General features: G+C 37.7%; 1 protein-coding gene across 1 annotated transcript in view; it reads left to right on the forward strand.

The window, feature by feature from the left end:
- notch2 (notch receptor 2) overlaps positions 1-15,220 on the forward strand; it is a 51,082-nt gene that overhangs the window by 1,180 nt on the left and 34,682 nt on the right. The window contains 1 exon segment of the mRNA XM_047374297.1: positions 11,738-11,819. Coding sequence (XP_047230253.1) covers positions 11,738-11,819 — 82 coding nt within the window.

The raw sequence follows: 15,220 nt of genomic DNA on the forward strand, positions 1-15,220 counted from the left end.
ATTTTATCTTAAAAATTGTATAAGTCCTCAGTTTTGTTTATGCAGCCCTTTAGTTATAAATAGTTGTGTAGTGATCAGGTAATTTGTGAATATAATCACCCTCCACAAACAGTCAGAAGTGGGGATCTGGCTTTTCCTTTTGGAAACTGATTTCCGATTTTCTTCGAGGTCTGAGCTGCCGATTTCTGATTTTCACTGATTCAGATTCTTCTTATTTTAACTATAACATGTACAAGGAAATAAATGGTGCTGCAGGTCCTTTTTATAGCGGTAGTCGTTTTGAATTCAACAAAAAGTTTAGGAATTACAGGATCATCCCCACTTACTCATCAAACGCATGATGCGTTATAAACCAAAAATAGGGAGTTCGTAGTTTTTATGTATTTAATTGATAGGAAAATAAGATTGTGATTTTTCTCAAATGCCCTCCTAAATAGGCTTCCTCCCACAGTCCAAAGACATGCCTGTTAGGTTAATTGGTAACTCTAAATTGCCCTTAGGTGTATGAATGAGTGTGTGCATGGTTGTTTGTGTGTTGCCCTGCAATGGACTGGCGACCTGTCCAGGGTGTACCCTGCCTCTCGCCCATAGACTGCTGGAGATAGGCACCAGCTCCCCCGCGACCCACTATGGAATAAGCGGTAGAAAATGACAGACTGACTGCCCTCCTAAATAAGCCGTACAGGACTGTGTGTAAAAGACCTTAAGTGAAACAAATCATGGATATTGGCTATCAGTAAGTTTTATAAACACGGCAGCCATATTGGATTCTGAGGTTGAGGTAGGTGAGAAACCTCTGACTCCTCAACTTCAAATTCCAACTTGAATGCATAATTACACTGTATCCTCTAAACAAGCATGCAGTGAATAGGTAAAAAGTATTTTTTCATCTGTTTATCTTTTTATGACATGACACTAAAACACTTCAGAGCTGCACAATATATCGAAACACAGTTATCATAGCAATATCAATGCAATATCAATGCTTTATGATGACTATAACCTCATCCATTTTGTGGATAATTTATGTCTGGTGAAGAGATGCTGATCATTTTGCAGCTTCACCATTTCGTACTTGTGCAGTTTTGTACCTAACTCATTTGACTTGTTCTCACCCAATGGGGGAAGGTTTCGTACCTCTTTGACAAGCGTTTTAAAGCAATTTTCTATTATCTGATTGTAGTCTAATTATTTCATATATTTGTATTTTCACTGAATATAGTGTGATACTCTTTGGCGTGGATATGTTACAAAAGTCGCTATGCAGTGTTTATGCAAACGTACCCAAATAGTAAAATATATTTTACATCAAAAAACTTGGGAAGCCTTTGCTGTGCTTTCATGCAGCATAGGTGACTTATGAATGGTCATATCAAACAAAAGAAGCAAACACAATGTAAAGGTGCTGCAGGCTGTGCAAGGAGAAACCCTGGAATGCTGTTGGTGTTTGACATTCCTTCCTCTGTTCGTTCTCCTTCTTTCTCTTAAGCACACACGCACTTAAAACTTAGTGCTCCATGATTTTCTATTCTTCCGCTTTTACCCGCTAATAATTGTTTTAGGCACTGTGGTGTACCATCCTATTTGAAACTATTGCAGCCTTTAGATTTTAACCCTTAATGGAACAGTTCAAAAACATGTTTATGGGCTCCTTTGTTGAGTCATATATATATATATATATATATATATTTATATATATATGTGTGTGTGTGTGTATGACACCCTCATCAGCTACTTTTCTGCAAACAACAGAGAGATCTATTCAGTTTATAACAGTTATTTCATAAATTCGGCATTCGTCTTTTGCTGACACTGTAAAATTGGTGATGATTCTGCTTTATTTTTTCATTGAGGTCACGTTGCTGTGCAATGTTGTAGAGTTACTAATGTCTCAAATATCTGTGCAAAACCTGGGTCAGCATGAGATTCTCACTGTATAAAATGACCTTAGGCAAATACACCACGGTTACATGCTATCACCACAAAACGTTAAAAAGACAATGTCCAACATGGTCTAATTGCCTTTATTTGAAACAAAAAACCAACAGTTGTTTGAACTGCTGCTAAAACAGTGTTACATGTAGAATATTACAGTTATCTACAACATTAATTTGTTATTGTGAATACTGATTTAGGGAAACGTAGAGATTAAACACCTGCATAATTTAATGCTGACTATTTGCAGACTATTATACTTTGTATGATGGTGTTTTTCTTAGGAGTGATGGGAGTCCTTTAATGTCCACACCATGACTGTCCGTGTGTTTTGAGACTGGAAATATTTTCAAACAGCTAAATTTGTCTTAAAAAAGTGAAATAGTCTTCTTTCAGCAAGCTGACTGGCTGTGCACAATAACATGTGAGGGTGCTATAGTTAAGTCAAGTTTATTTATTTAGCGCTTTTCAGCAACAAAGCACTCAAGGCGCTGTACATAAGGAAAAACATTACAATGATACAGAAAATCAAACAACAGAGGTAATTAAAAAAATAAAGAGAATAGAATGATGGATGAGAAAATGAAAGGAAAGTTGGACTGAAAACTTAACTAATAATGTTTAGATAACACATTCAAAGGCCACTCTAAACAAATAAGTTTTTAATCATTGAGAAAGGCATCATGGATATTGCTTCTCAGTGTTTGTGCTGCCAAAATCCCACACATCACTAATATCAGTTGCAAAGTGCAGCTGATTCCACACATTTTGCTAGCATAAACGCATGTATGTTTGTCATTTGAGGACATGTATATATGTCCTACAAAGTAAGCTATAATCAAATGAGTCAGTAAGTAACCTAAGATGTCAATGTTTCAATGAAGAACAACCCTAATTGAACAGCATTGATACAAAAAAAAAAAAAAAAAAATTTGATAAGGGAGAGAAACCTTGAATTTTGTGTGAATACTGCTCAAGAAACGTTTTTTTTTTTAGAATAAAATCAGTATGAAGAGACAGTTTACATTCCCAGTCTACACTGAGTAAACTCCACTTTGCATTCCTATCTCTACTCTTCATCTGTGTGTGGTCTTTTTTTATCTGACAAAATAGTTTTGATTTGTTTTGGGGGTTCGGCAACAGTGAAGCCAAATGCCTGCAGTACGATAGCATGATTTAAAACCTGAATGTGGCAGGTAGTTTTATTACACATTTACAGTGAGTGATTTGATGTGACTGCTGTTAACGGTTGCTCCTTCAAACATTTGTCCTGTGCCTGCTAACCTGTTAGTTTCCTATCAGTCACTGAGTGGTCATGTGAATGGCTTTAAATACATACATCTTGAAATGATCTTTAAGGAACATCGTTGTTTCAAATAACACAGATAGTTAGATAGTTTTCATTATATGATCCCTCCTGTGCTTTCTGACAGAAACTCCCCACAGCATTCCCTGTCAACCCCTCTATGTTATGTGGAGTTTATGTATGAACATCAACTGTTTAAAATGTCCTGACTAAATTGTGCATGCACATCTCGTATTCTGATTTGTGAAAACAGCTTACCCCCTTCTTACAAACTAAATTTAGATTATCTGGAATCTTAAATCATTACGTCATCCTCCCCTGTTTACATATTTCTTCGTGAAATATAGCCTTGCTTTGGAACATTTCTACTTTACTATTGTTTCCTCATGTTTTCTGTCATGATTTTGATGCATTACATTGTTGCATATACGTTTTCTAGGCGTCTTTGTGAGAAAATTTGCCTGACATAGATAAAAATGAATGAATAAACTCAAAGCATTTAGTTTTGATGGATGAGACTCTTTGCAAAAGCGCTTGCTCTAAGATTATTGCTGTCATTGCCTTCATAATTACACAAAACAAGGCGATTTAAGCTGAGTGCATCACAGCCTGGCAAGGCTGGGGCAAGCAGTTCGACTGATGAGTAGGTGCACAGTGTTCTCCTTCTTGAACAAGCGTAGGTGTCATTGTTGTGCCACACGACGTAGTGCTACTTGTTGGGTGTGGGCATACGGATGGTTACATATTTTAGCCCAGTGCGAAGTAGACAAGCCGCCATGCGTGTGTGTATTTGCTTGTGTGTGCGTATGCGTTGGCTTGTGCAAACCGACAAAGGCCAACAATTGTGCCATCCATGGTTTACTTCCATTTGACCAAAGCTGGAGCGTGGTGTGAAATGTGATTTATCTCCATCAAGTTTTATCCTATGCTCCGGAAGACAAAGATTTTCATTGAAGAGCCCACAACGCTGAATTATTTACTGACCTTCAGATTGGACTCTAATATTGTGGCTTCTTTTATGATAATCTGAGTTGAAATATCTTCTGTCTGATACGAATCAAACCATTCTTTTGCTTTCTTATCTATCCCTCTCCTCACTCCACACTACATTAGATTGGGTTTATTACTTTGGCCTGATATATTTAGAAAGTTTGTTTTATTGCAGATTAGTTAATTTTGTTCGTTTCAGTGAAATTTGGCCCCAACTCATAAAAAGGGCTTTAAACGATGCGAGTATGATGGAAAATTGTAAAACTTCGGTGTATCGTATGACTGATATCTAGTCCCAGCGTAATTGCTGCTGTTGAAGGTCACTTGTTGTGTCCGCCCTGTTGCTAGCATGTCCTTTTACCCTGAAGACAGGAAGGCAGAGTATGTGGAGGAAAGAGCTTAATACATTTAGCTACATGGTTCAATAATGCAATGTGACTAAGTAGCCCAAATGTAAGAAAATTGATCTAAATTTACTGATACAAAGATAATAGTCTTATATGTAACAGGTTTATCCACCCCTTGATTGAAATAAAGTAAAATGATTAGACATAATGCTTTAAAAGGAGGATAATTCTGAATATGAAAAGAGTGGGGAAAGTCCCTACAAATGTCTTTTCTGGACTGCTCACCTTGTTTTTGTCTCTTTCAATCACACTCTGACGCATGCTGACAGGGCCACAACTGACTTTTTGCCTATAATTTAATTTTCTTCTGCCCTTCACTTGAAACACACTTTTATATTTCCTCCCTACTGAACTGCTTTCATGTATTTTGCTCGTCATGGTGTGTTACTGTTGAATTTGTGCAGGAACCCGTGTCACCGACACAGACACAAGGCAGTGATATTTTTGAAACCTTCTGTATATGGAGTCTGTAGTACGTGAGGTTTAAGAGTATGGAAAACAATTCTAGAGAACTGGCTTCAGACATCCCACATAATCACACAATTTACCTGTTTTTGCTGGCGCTCGTCTATCTCTACAGTTAGACACCACCCTGAATGTGAAGCAGGTCTGAGACTAAAGACTGGAAGCCTGTACTTGAGATTGTGTGGATGGTTCCTGTGCTGTTGTGTGGGCCATTAAAGCTCCCTTCAGGGTAATAGTGTTTAGTTTGAGTTTCTCTTGCTTACTCTCTCTCTACTCCATGCTGAGCTAAAAGTATTTTATTGCAAATTACCATGGTAACGTTTTCACCTTGCTAGATAAAGAGGCTTGTGGAGCAATTCCAGGAAATTGGGTTACTTCCTCACTCAGCGCCAACAACTTCCTGCCCTCTCCTGTATGGAAATGTGCCAGTCGTCAGGGTAAGCCGCCTGTGCGCAGCGTTTTGTCTGCAGTTTCATAATGACTTCCCCTTATCAATCCACAGCTTTTAGCCCAAAACTTCATTTCTTTCACATTATTTCCTCCTTAACTCGTCTACCTCCAAAATTTAAATTTCTTCGTAGACTGGGCGAACTAGAGGTTTGCTGCTTTTTAAAAAAAATCCCGGATAGCAAAGGACAGTAATCCTACTGCTTAAGACATTGTTATGCCCCTTTGCTGTAAAACAGCCAAAATGTTAAAGCAAAAGCTTCATCCTGCACAACTACAGTAACTGCTCAGCTGTGATTTATGCTGTGCTGTAAATGCTGCACACAGTGTGGGGTATTTTTTTCAGTGCAAGCTAAGCTGCTTTGTAAGTTATCACAAACATCTCTGTACAAGAATTCATACCACAAACATTCATCACCTGAGTATCTGTGATAGGCCAATGTACCACCTTACAGATATAATGCAACAGGTTGTAGCATGTCATTAAACATTGAGATGTTCACAAATGGCCTAAACATTGATTTTATCACCCAGTCCTTTGCAGTTATACAACACAGTCTATCTAACTTTGACGAGTTAATCAGTGCGACTCTTATTTATAAATGATGAATACAACAACAGTGTCTTGTCTGTGTCTTTTAGCTACTGGAAAAGGTATTGCAATGTTAAGGGCGAGGGCTCTGTTTGATTATATTAGGTAAACATGGATTAACTGCATCGCTCACGCTGGGCTTTGCCGTACTTACTTCTTTTTCGGTAGTTTTGGAAAACATGTTTTCATATTGGAAAACATGTTTTCATATTGGAAAACATGAAAACAGAGTGCTCTTGGGTTTTAGTTTTTAAACTTTGGTATAAAGGCTTTTAGAGCATGTTATCTGCGCTTTCCAAACGTGACCACTTTTAGTTGTTTACCTTTTTTCAAAATGAGTAACTGGTTTCTGGTGCAATTGCAACTCGGTCCTCCATTAGAAAACATGGGCAATGTGGTTTCCTAAACCTCCCTCTGTTATTATCCTCATTATGGTAATAGTTGGTGGTAAATAAAGCATGACAACCATTTATTCTAATTGCAGACAAAGCATGGTTTGTCCTGTTTCCAGTGTTATAAGTTGGGGATAATATGGGTGTAGTTTTCATTGTTGATATTTAATATTAACTGGTTGCAGGGTGCAGTTGTTGAAGTAACCTAATGATATAAAGTGACTCTCAAACATGTACACACTCCTCTATGATTCCTGGCTTTTGATACTAAAAAAACTAAGAATAATTTCTAAACATTTTCCACCTTAATTATGATATATATCTCAAACTGTACACCTGAAAAACATACAAATCTGATAGGGGTAGAATAATTAAAATTAAGAAGGTGTAAAAACCTGCTTGTATCAGTGATTGTTGTTTTAATTTTACCATTCAGTCTTCTTGAGTTCACACTTGTCTTTAATTCTAGTGATTCTGATGAACCTAAAATAAAGTTCAGCTGTCCTAGTATCTGACCCTATCACAACGCTATCAAATCCCTAGGCAAGACCTTTTAGCAAAGAGATTAAATACCCCCGAAAAAACTAATAAATTACAGAATATTTAAAAAAAATCTGTACCACCAGCTCTGGGAAAAAATGTTTTGGAGACAAAATGAGAGCACCTTGACAAAACATGGCTATTTTTGTAAACTTGACATAAACCAGTCAAGGAGGCTGTCAGGAAGCCATCAGTAACACTGAAAAATATATTTTTTATACATAAACAGCGCTGGGCATCACCATAAGAGCACCATACCTTCAGTGAAACATGGTGGTGGCAGCATCGTGCTCTAGGGTTGCTTTTCTTTCGATGGAACTAAAATTGGGATTTTGTCAAGGTAGAAAAAATTATGAACACTTCCAAATGCCAGTCAGTTTTTACCCAAAACGTCCATGTATCTGCTAGAAAACTCAAGGTGTAGAGGGATGCGGGTTTTCACCATCACAGTCAGTCCAAGAACAAATTCATCTGAAGAAATGGAAAGTTTTGGAGTGCCTGGTCAGAGTCCAGATCTAAATCTGATGAGAAATCTGGGGGGTCTTGTAAGGACAGCTTTGGACAAGAGTTTGTCTCACAGTCTAATAGATATTGAGAACTTTTCCAGGGTAGAGTGGACAAATATTACCAAGTCAAGATGTTGCATGCTGATAGACTTTAACCAAAGAAGACTAAATGCTGAATTTGAATCCAAAGGGGCTCTAGGAAGTAATAGTTTAATGGATTTGTTTCCTTTTCAATCAATTTATAGGGGACTTATGTGGCAACAAAGGAGGAAAAGAATTGGAATTCACGTATCATGATATGACTGTAAGTCTTACATTCCTGGAATTTTAACAGGGATGTGTACACACTTGGGTGCAAAAGAAAGCATTATCTGTACTAAATAAATTGATTTTATGCTCTAAAGAGGGCACACTTGTGGTGAAACTGGTCTGATACTCTTTAATGCTACTGTTTGTGTTCATGTCCTTCCTACAGTTGCCAGAACATTTCATGGGGTTTAGCAGACCACTCAGATGTTTTATGTCTTCTCTGATGTTATCATCTGGAGGTTTTTTAAAACCTTAATCTGTTATTTGCAGTTTGATGGTATCTTTCAAGATACATCTACTATCAGTAGACTTACTTCAAGGCTCTTCTGCCTCACTAAATTGTTTACACTGTAGTTTGCTTTGTGCTGAGTTTGTTTCACACGTTCTTAGGCTGATCATGCCTACATATATCAAAGCACACAACACTAAAAGGTAAGATCCCCTTTGAAATCAGTCAGTCAGGTGATGTCCACACAGTGTGGTTATTGTTCTACTGTTGACCTGGTCGATCGCGCCAGTCAAGGTTCTCACTCCTGGGAAATATTTCTGTTTATGCTGCATTGATAGTGAAGTTTGAGAATAGCTTGGCAGAAAAGATCTAGTACCAGTGTTCACCCCCAATCTGAATGTTTGTGAACTTCCTCCTTGTTTTATTTTCCAACAAGTCTGTGTCGGAAACATTTTGTAAACTTTTATTCAGAAGTTTGGTAACCTCTGCAGGATGAGGTAATTGACTTTTGAGTGTCTGCTGATGTGGTATTATGCAGGATGTCCCAAATATGGTAAGATGAACCTGCTGGGGGTAATGGAGGCCTTTTCCTGGGCTGAGCTTCCGTTCTTTTTCTATCTCTATTTAATGAAAACGGATTAACTATTTTAGTTTAAAAGTAATAAAAACCAAAAGGGAAAGTGAATTCCATGTTACAGGCCTGACCAGATACAATTATTGTAAAAATAGATATACGTCTTGTCTCAAAACATTTTTCCATATTGAAATTTCTGCTTTTAGTGAAACCAATGTGAATTCTTTTACTGTTTGGCTTACACAGGGTGTCTTTACCTCTCATCTGGCTGGCTTCTGTGTAGAGGCAAGTTGTGTAGTCAACAACAACAATCTGTGTTGTTGTTGACTACACAACTTGCCTAAAGGAAAACATGTTCAGGTTTAATCAGACGTCTTTAGAGACGTTTTAAAAGCAAATCTGTGTCCTTTGTGTTGCTATGGATCTTCAGGTTGGTGGTCATTGTGGCTGCAATACCTTAAAATAATATCTCCTGTACGACCACATCAGTCTCTCAAATCTCGTCTAGTGCCAAACTGAAGTGCGGTCAGGATTGTGGGTATGTGTCTATGCTCTTAAAGTTCTTTTTACATTATTTTAATTGGCTTGTTTGGAAGTTGGCTGATTCTACTATGGCTATAGGAAAGAAAAAGCCAGAAATATCAGCCTTCCACACCCATGCTTGGCTGTTGGTATGAGATGTTACCATTTACAAATGTTCAGTTTGTTTTTCTAAAGCACATTTGCAGATGTTTTTTCAGATACAGCTTTGAGCTATCGTAGTGTGTTCTTCCTAGAGAGAATACTTTTACTTGGTCCAAAGAAACCAGGCTTTTCCAGTTGTTTTCCTGCTGATTAGTACGGGGCAGTTTCTCTTAGTCAACTCTGATATGGTAATCTGCCGGTCAAAAACAGAAAAATCAAAATTGTTGCGTTAAATATATCAAAACTCTGAACTCCTACCATTTTTGGAGAATAAACTCATCAAACTTTGTGTACCAGATGCACATACGCATTTATTGAAAGTCGGATAAAGCTTGGTGAAATGTGCTTTAATGTTTAATTTTCTGTTAGATTCAAAACTAATAACATGTAGCGCATTTCTGTCTTTTATTTTTTATTGCCCTTAGATCAAAAAATCCGAATCCTGTCGTATGGGATCCAACAGATCAGCCCTAAAAAAAAAACAGAAATCACTATCAGCCCGGAAAACCCTGATTGATCTCTAATTATTACTGATGCATTTTGCTTCTTGCCATTTTATTACCACATTCCTCAATGTCTGAGAGCAGCAAAACGTTCAGGCTTTTGCTCCTGTTAAAATGCATACACTTGGCAATGAGCAGTTAATCGAGCAACACCTGACTTCTACTTACCTGCTGAAACCATGAGGGATTTGCGTTTGCCTTTTGGCTCTGTTTTGTTAGTGTAATGTCATTTGCTATTTATCTGAGTTTGAGTTAATTAACTAATTGTAATACTTCCCCTGTCCTGATACGTAAAAACTTTGATTTAAATACAATTCTATTTCCTTTCACTATTCTTACAGTATTTGTATGATCTGCTTGACGTTCAATAGTCCTAAAATAGCAAAGTATTTTCTTTGGTGTTTTGTTATGCATCAGTAGTAAGATGACCTTTACATCACTTTTTTGCAAAAAATAGATCTAGTAGAGTGCACATGCAGGGTGAGTGTCTGTGAGTGTGTAGAGGCCTGTTGGGATTATAAATTTCATAGGGGTTTATGTATTGGATCTCCATGTCTAAACGGGTATGTCTGTTTGCCACACTAAACCATTAGCTTGCAGTTGCTTTCTGGTCTCAGCAGTTCAGAGATGCATCATCCATAGACCTTTGCAATAAAATGTGTCCCCACCTCTGACACTGCATAGCTACAGAAAACAGGACAAATATTGGTGTTTGTGTCATCATAAGGACTTCCTAAGTTGAGTGACATTGAGATTAATCTAGGTGCAGGAAGTAACACAACTGCTGAGTGCACTTCCTGTAATGCAATGACTGTTTTGCGAAGACATGATTTCTTCAAAATCAGCTGACCTACCCTCGTGTTTTATAAAAAAAAAAAAATTTGAATACATCTGAGGTTACTTAGAAAATAAAATACTATATAACCACTGGTTATAATTCATCCAAGTTTTCTTAACAAAAACACCCATCAGGCTTTGCTTTCCAGCCTTATAACATTAATAGATGAAATGTGAAAACTCCACTGTGGTTTGGCATGTTGTCTTGGCTTGGTGCGCATGAGGACCTCTTCAGCCACGTGTATCTGGTGGCTTGAAGGCACAGTGGCTGATGTGTCTGGCAGTCAGTGTTTCAGTGGAAGGGGAATAGTTGGGCTATGTTGTCTTCGTCAAGGTCTATTTTGTTTTCCTCTGCCTAGCCATCCAGCTTGCTTATGGTCGATGACTTGTTCCAGGATGGCTTTGCAGAGTCTTCTGCCTTATGCTGCTGCTAAAATAAGCAAAGGAGGAAGATTTAGACCAAGCTTTTGGGATCTTGCCATTTTCTTTAAAAGACTTTCAGGGGTAATGATCAATGCCAAGTTTAATTTGAACTTAGTTCTAGCTTCGATGTTTCTCCTTGTAGGAAAATCTTTTCACTGAGTATCAATATATCTTGTATCAATGGGTATACATAAAATATTTAGCTATTTTATTGAATAAGAAAATGAAAATTGTCATATAATCTCTGTGCTACTTTGTCTAGAAGAAAAACACGAACTGCAGCATATAATGGAAAATCATCTAATTTATTCAGAGGAGGTGATAAATGAGTCATTCTCATTATACACCAATATTTGAATTTCAATAAGGAAATCAGTGTTTCTGAAACTGCTACTTTTTGTTGCACTGTGAAGCTGTGAGAACTGTCAAATCTCTAATATTATTACAGTTGGAAGAGGACTGTTTAGTTTTGTTATTTATCAGAAATATTGTTCTGATTTAGAATTAATTGCACATTTTTCCAATATTTTGGAACCTTTAGCAGCAAGTTAATGTGAGTGTTACTCTGATTGTCTAACGTGACTCACGTCTGTTGCAGCTCTGCAGTGTGTGGATGATAAGGCGCCTTGTGTTAACAACGCGACATGCCTGACCTATGACAATGGCACCGAATACTGCAGGTAAGATCCTCTGGCTAGATGCACCACCAAACACAAGCTTTGCAGCTTAATTTCTGCAGTTCACACTGTGATCTGTGCACAGAGGTAAACACCCATTGTATTAATAGTTGACTATAAAAGCCCAAGCCATAAATATGGCTTCTAGATCAACCCCAGCCTCTTCAGGGGATCATGAGGTTTTGTTTGATCGACGCTCTGCTTTGTCTGACCAAGTCCATAAGCCCTGGGAACAAAACCAATTTGTTGGGGGTTATGTTGGGTACTATCTTGTTGCAGTAACCCTTTAGCTTAGGGAGGTCTAAACATATTTACTCCCTCCTACTCCTAATAATGCCAGAACAGCAAGGAGGCATATTCATTGCAAACAAGATTTATGGAAACTATGTGAAACTATCCAAATCCAAAGGAAATTGAAGTTATCTATCAAAGAGTGCCAAGTCTGTGTCAGCTAAAAGCTAAAAGTCACTTTGTTTCCTGCTACTGAAGTAATCAGACCATGTAGGAAATGTACTGTAATGTAAAGAGTGTAAAAATGACTACTTTTTGACGACTTAGCCTAGTTTGTAATTAGGTCTGGGCTTTCTTTTTAATTCTGTTGCCACTCCCAGGCCCAATTCCCAACAAAAACGTGCCATAGTGGGTTCATGAACCTGATCGTGTTTCATCAGATGTGATGAGAATGCTGCAACGTGTCTGTTCCCAGAGCTTTTGGAATGTTGGCTGCCATTGTAGAACGTGAAGATAAAACCTACAGCTCTTAATCACTATCAGGCAATTTTCTGTTTAACTGAAGGTCAAATAAACATTTTTTTCCTGCAGGTGCAGTTACCTGTTGTCACTTTGCATGTGTGTGAGAATAAAGCCTTGTTGGAGTCAGCTAGGCTTTCTCATTCCTCTGATGAGAAATCAAGGCACTTACATTTCATTTCTAGTAAATTATTGCATTGTTCAAGGCAGAAGAAGGATTTTTATTTAAAATTCAAGTCTCAATCATACCTAACGTCTGAAGTAAAGATGGTATGGGTATGACATTCTGTGACCTTCATGCAGCTTCTTAAGTCCCAAGAGATAAGAGATGGTTGGGATGACCACCTAAAGGACATTCATTGTGTTAAAACTGTTATGTTGGCAGACATCTTTAAACAAGCCACCAAAAAAGACTTGGCCTTATATTTGCAACTGTGTTTTCAGTGGAACAAACAAGCATTAGGTAACCTGTTCTTTACAATTAAATCACTCTAAAGCCACACTCAGATCAGTTACACTCCTCTGTGTGTATCGACACACACAAGACCTGAGGATGGGAATGAGATAAATTGGTAAACATGGTGGAGCCAGAGAAGCAAAGGATGTTGACCAGAATTGGATGATTTTTAGCTTGACTGACCATGCCGGTTTAAAATGTCATTTTGTCTTTGTTGTAGAACAAAAAACCCCTGTTTTACGCACACAAAGTGTTGTCACCTCTTTTCCACATCTCAATAATAAATGGCTGCTCATGGCAGAAAGACTAGGAAAACTATTTTGAATGGCCAACAAGTTGTGATCAGTGCATCTTTAGGTAGACTGGCTAGCAGCCCTCAGGACATACAAACAGGAGTTTCTGAACATAGAAGAGTCAGCTGACAGAGCGCAGGCCTAGTGTTATACTGATTAACTAGCGGATTTTTTTTCCTGCTGTTTACAAGCCAAAATGAACAACATGTACATTATCAAACAGACATAGGGTACGTACCCATGTGCGCACAGTTGCCTCTGGAGTTCTGTCTCTACTGCGTTGTCTTTCAAAAGACACATTGTGCAAAAATCTGATTATGTGTTTATTAGACTCTGCTGCAAATTAAAGCTAGTGAAACAGTCTGTGCAGCCTTTTGACATCAACCAGCTACAATATCACATGGATCCTAGTGGGGTTCAAACAGAGTAACTGAATAAATGAATAATCCTTTAATATGAAAAGCCAAAGCCAGAAAATACACACAATTACTTTATTTGAAAAAAATAATCTAAAACCACAGATAAATAATTGTGTGGCGTTTTGAGTTTTGAATTGTTTTCAGTTGGCATCAATTTATTCCCTCTTATGGGTTTTATGTCAACTAGCCTTTGGGATCTTCTGCTTATAAAACTGCAGTATTTAAGCATGTTTGCGTTGGTGTTGTGATCAGTTATATGTTTACCTGGTTTATGGGGTTTTGTTGATTCTATTTGATTATCTCAATCTCTACTACTAAGGAGAGAGGCTAAATTGGGCAGAAAGCAACTGTGCTATGGAGGGAAACTGTTGTTCAATCTAGTTATTCAGTGTATTGAGAGATATTTGGACAGGTTAAAGTTTCCATGTATTGTCAAAAATGTTACAAAGTGGAGCATAGCTATAAAGTGGATGGAAAAGGTTAATTTTTTTCAACATTTTAATTAATACAAAATCTGTAGACTGTGAAGCACATGGGTATTTAACCTTATTTTGTTAACCATAAATATAATCTAGTGCAGCCAAATGCCTTCAGAATACAGCTAATAAGCTATCGTGTTAGATGGGTGTTAGGTTTGTTAGGGAACATTACAAGACAAACCATATCATAAGGACTAAGGGGCCAGAAAAGTTTAGAGCAAGTTTAAAGCAAAGTTAGGTTATACTACTATTTCCCAAGGTTTGAAAATGCCACAGAATGCTATTCAATCCATCCTCTCATCATGGAACCAGGGAACCAGCTAAAACGTCCATAGCTAACTCTGGAGGAGCTACATAGATCCACCACTTAGTTGGGAGAATTTGTTGAGAGGACAACTGTTAGATAACTGCACTCCACAAATCTAGTCTTTCTGGAAGAAAACCATCGTTGAAAGAAAGCCAAGGTCATTTCATGAGACAGAAAAGCCCTCAAAAATCAGATATTGTGTTTTTCCACTTCACAGTTGTGCACTACTCTGTGTTGCTCTATCACATGAAATCCCAGTAAGCTACAATGAGGTGTGTGGTTGTAATGTGACAAAATATAGAAAAGGGGTTTGAATATATCTGAATGCTAGGTGAAGTGAGGTTTTTTTAAGACTGCTCAGAGCTCTGTCTGCATTAGGTTAATACACAAATGTGGTGTTTGAGTATCACATGTGAAGATCCTTGGCAGGTAGAAAGGAAGGGAGGTAGAAGAAGGAGGTGCTGATCCCAGTTCTGCATGGCTTCACTGACATACAGCACCCCAGTGCATTCTCAAAATTCAGCCGAGCTCATATTTTAGTCATGAGATTTTGAGAATTATCTCTTGTTTTTTTTAAACTTTCATTTAAAAGAAAACTTTTCTGCTTCCATTCGAAGATAATTAGATATGTGCCTACAATGCAATGGCATAAACTAGGACTCTTTCCCAAAAGATCTGACAATGTCGTGGAATTGTCTC

Source organism: Girardinichthys multiradiatus, chromosome 9, assembly GCF_021462225.1.
Source record: "Girardinichthys multiradiatus isolate DD_20200921_A chromosome 9, DD_fGirMul_XY1, whole genome shotgun sequence".
Classification (NCBI taxonomy): domain Eukaryota; kingdom Metazoa; phylum Chordata; class Actinopteri; order Cyprinodontiformes; family Goodeidae; genus Girardinichthys; species Girardinichthys multiradiatus.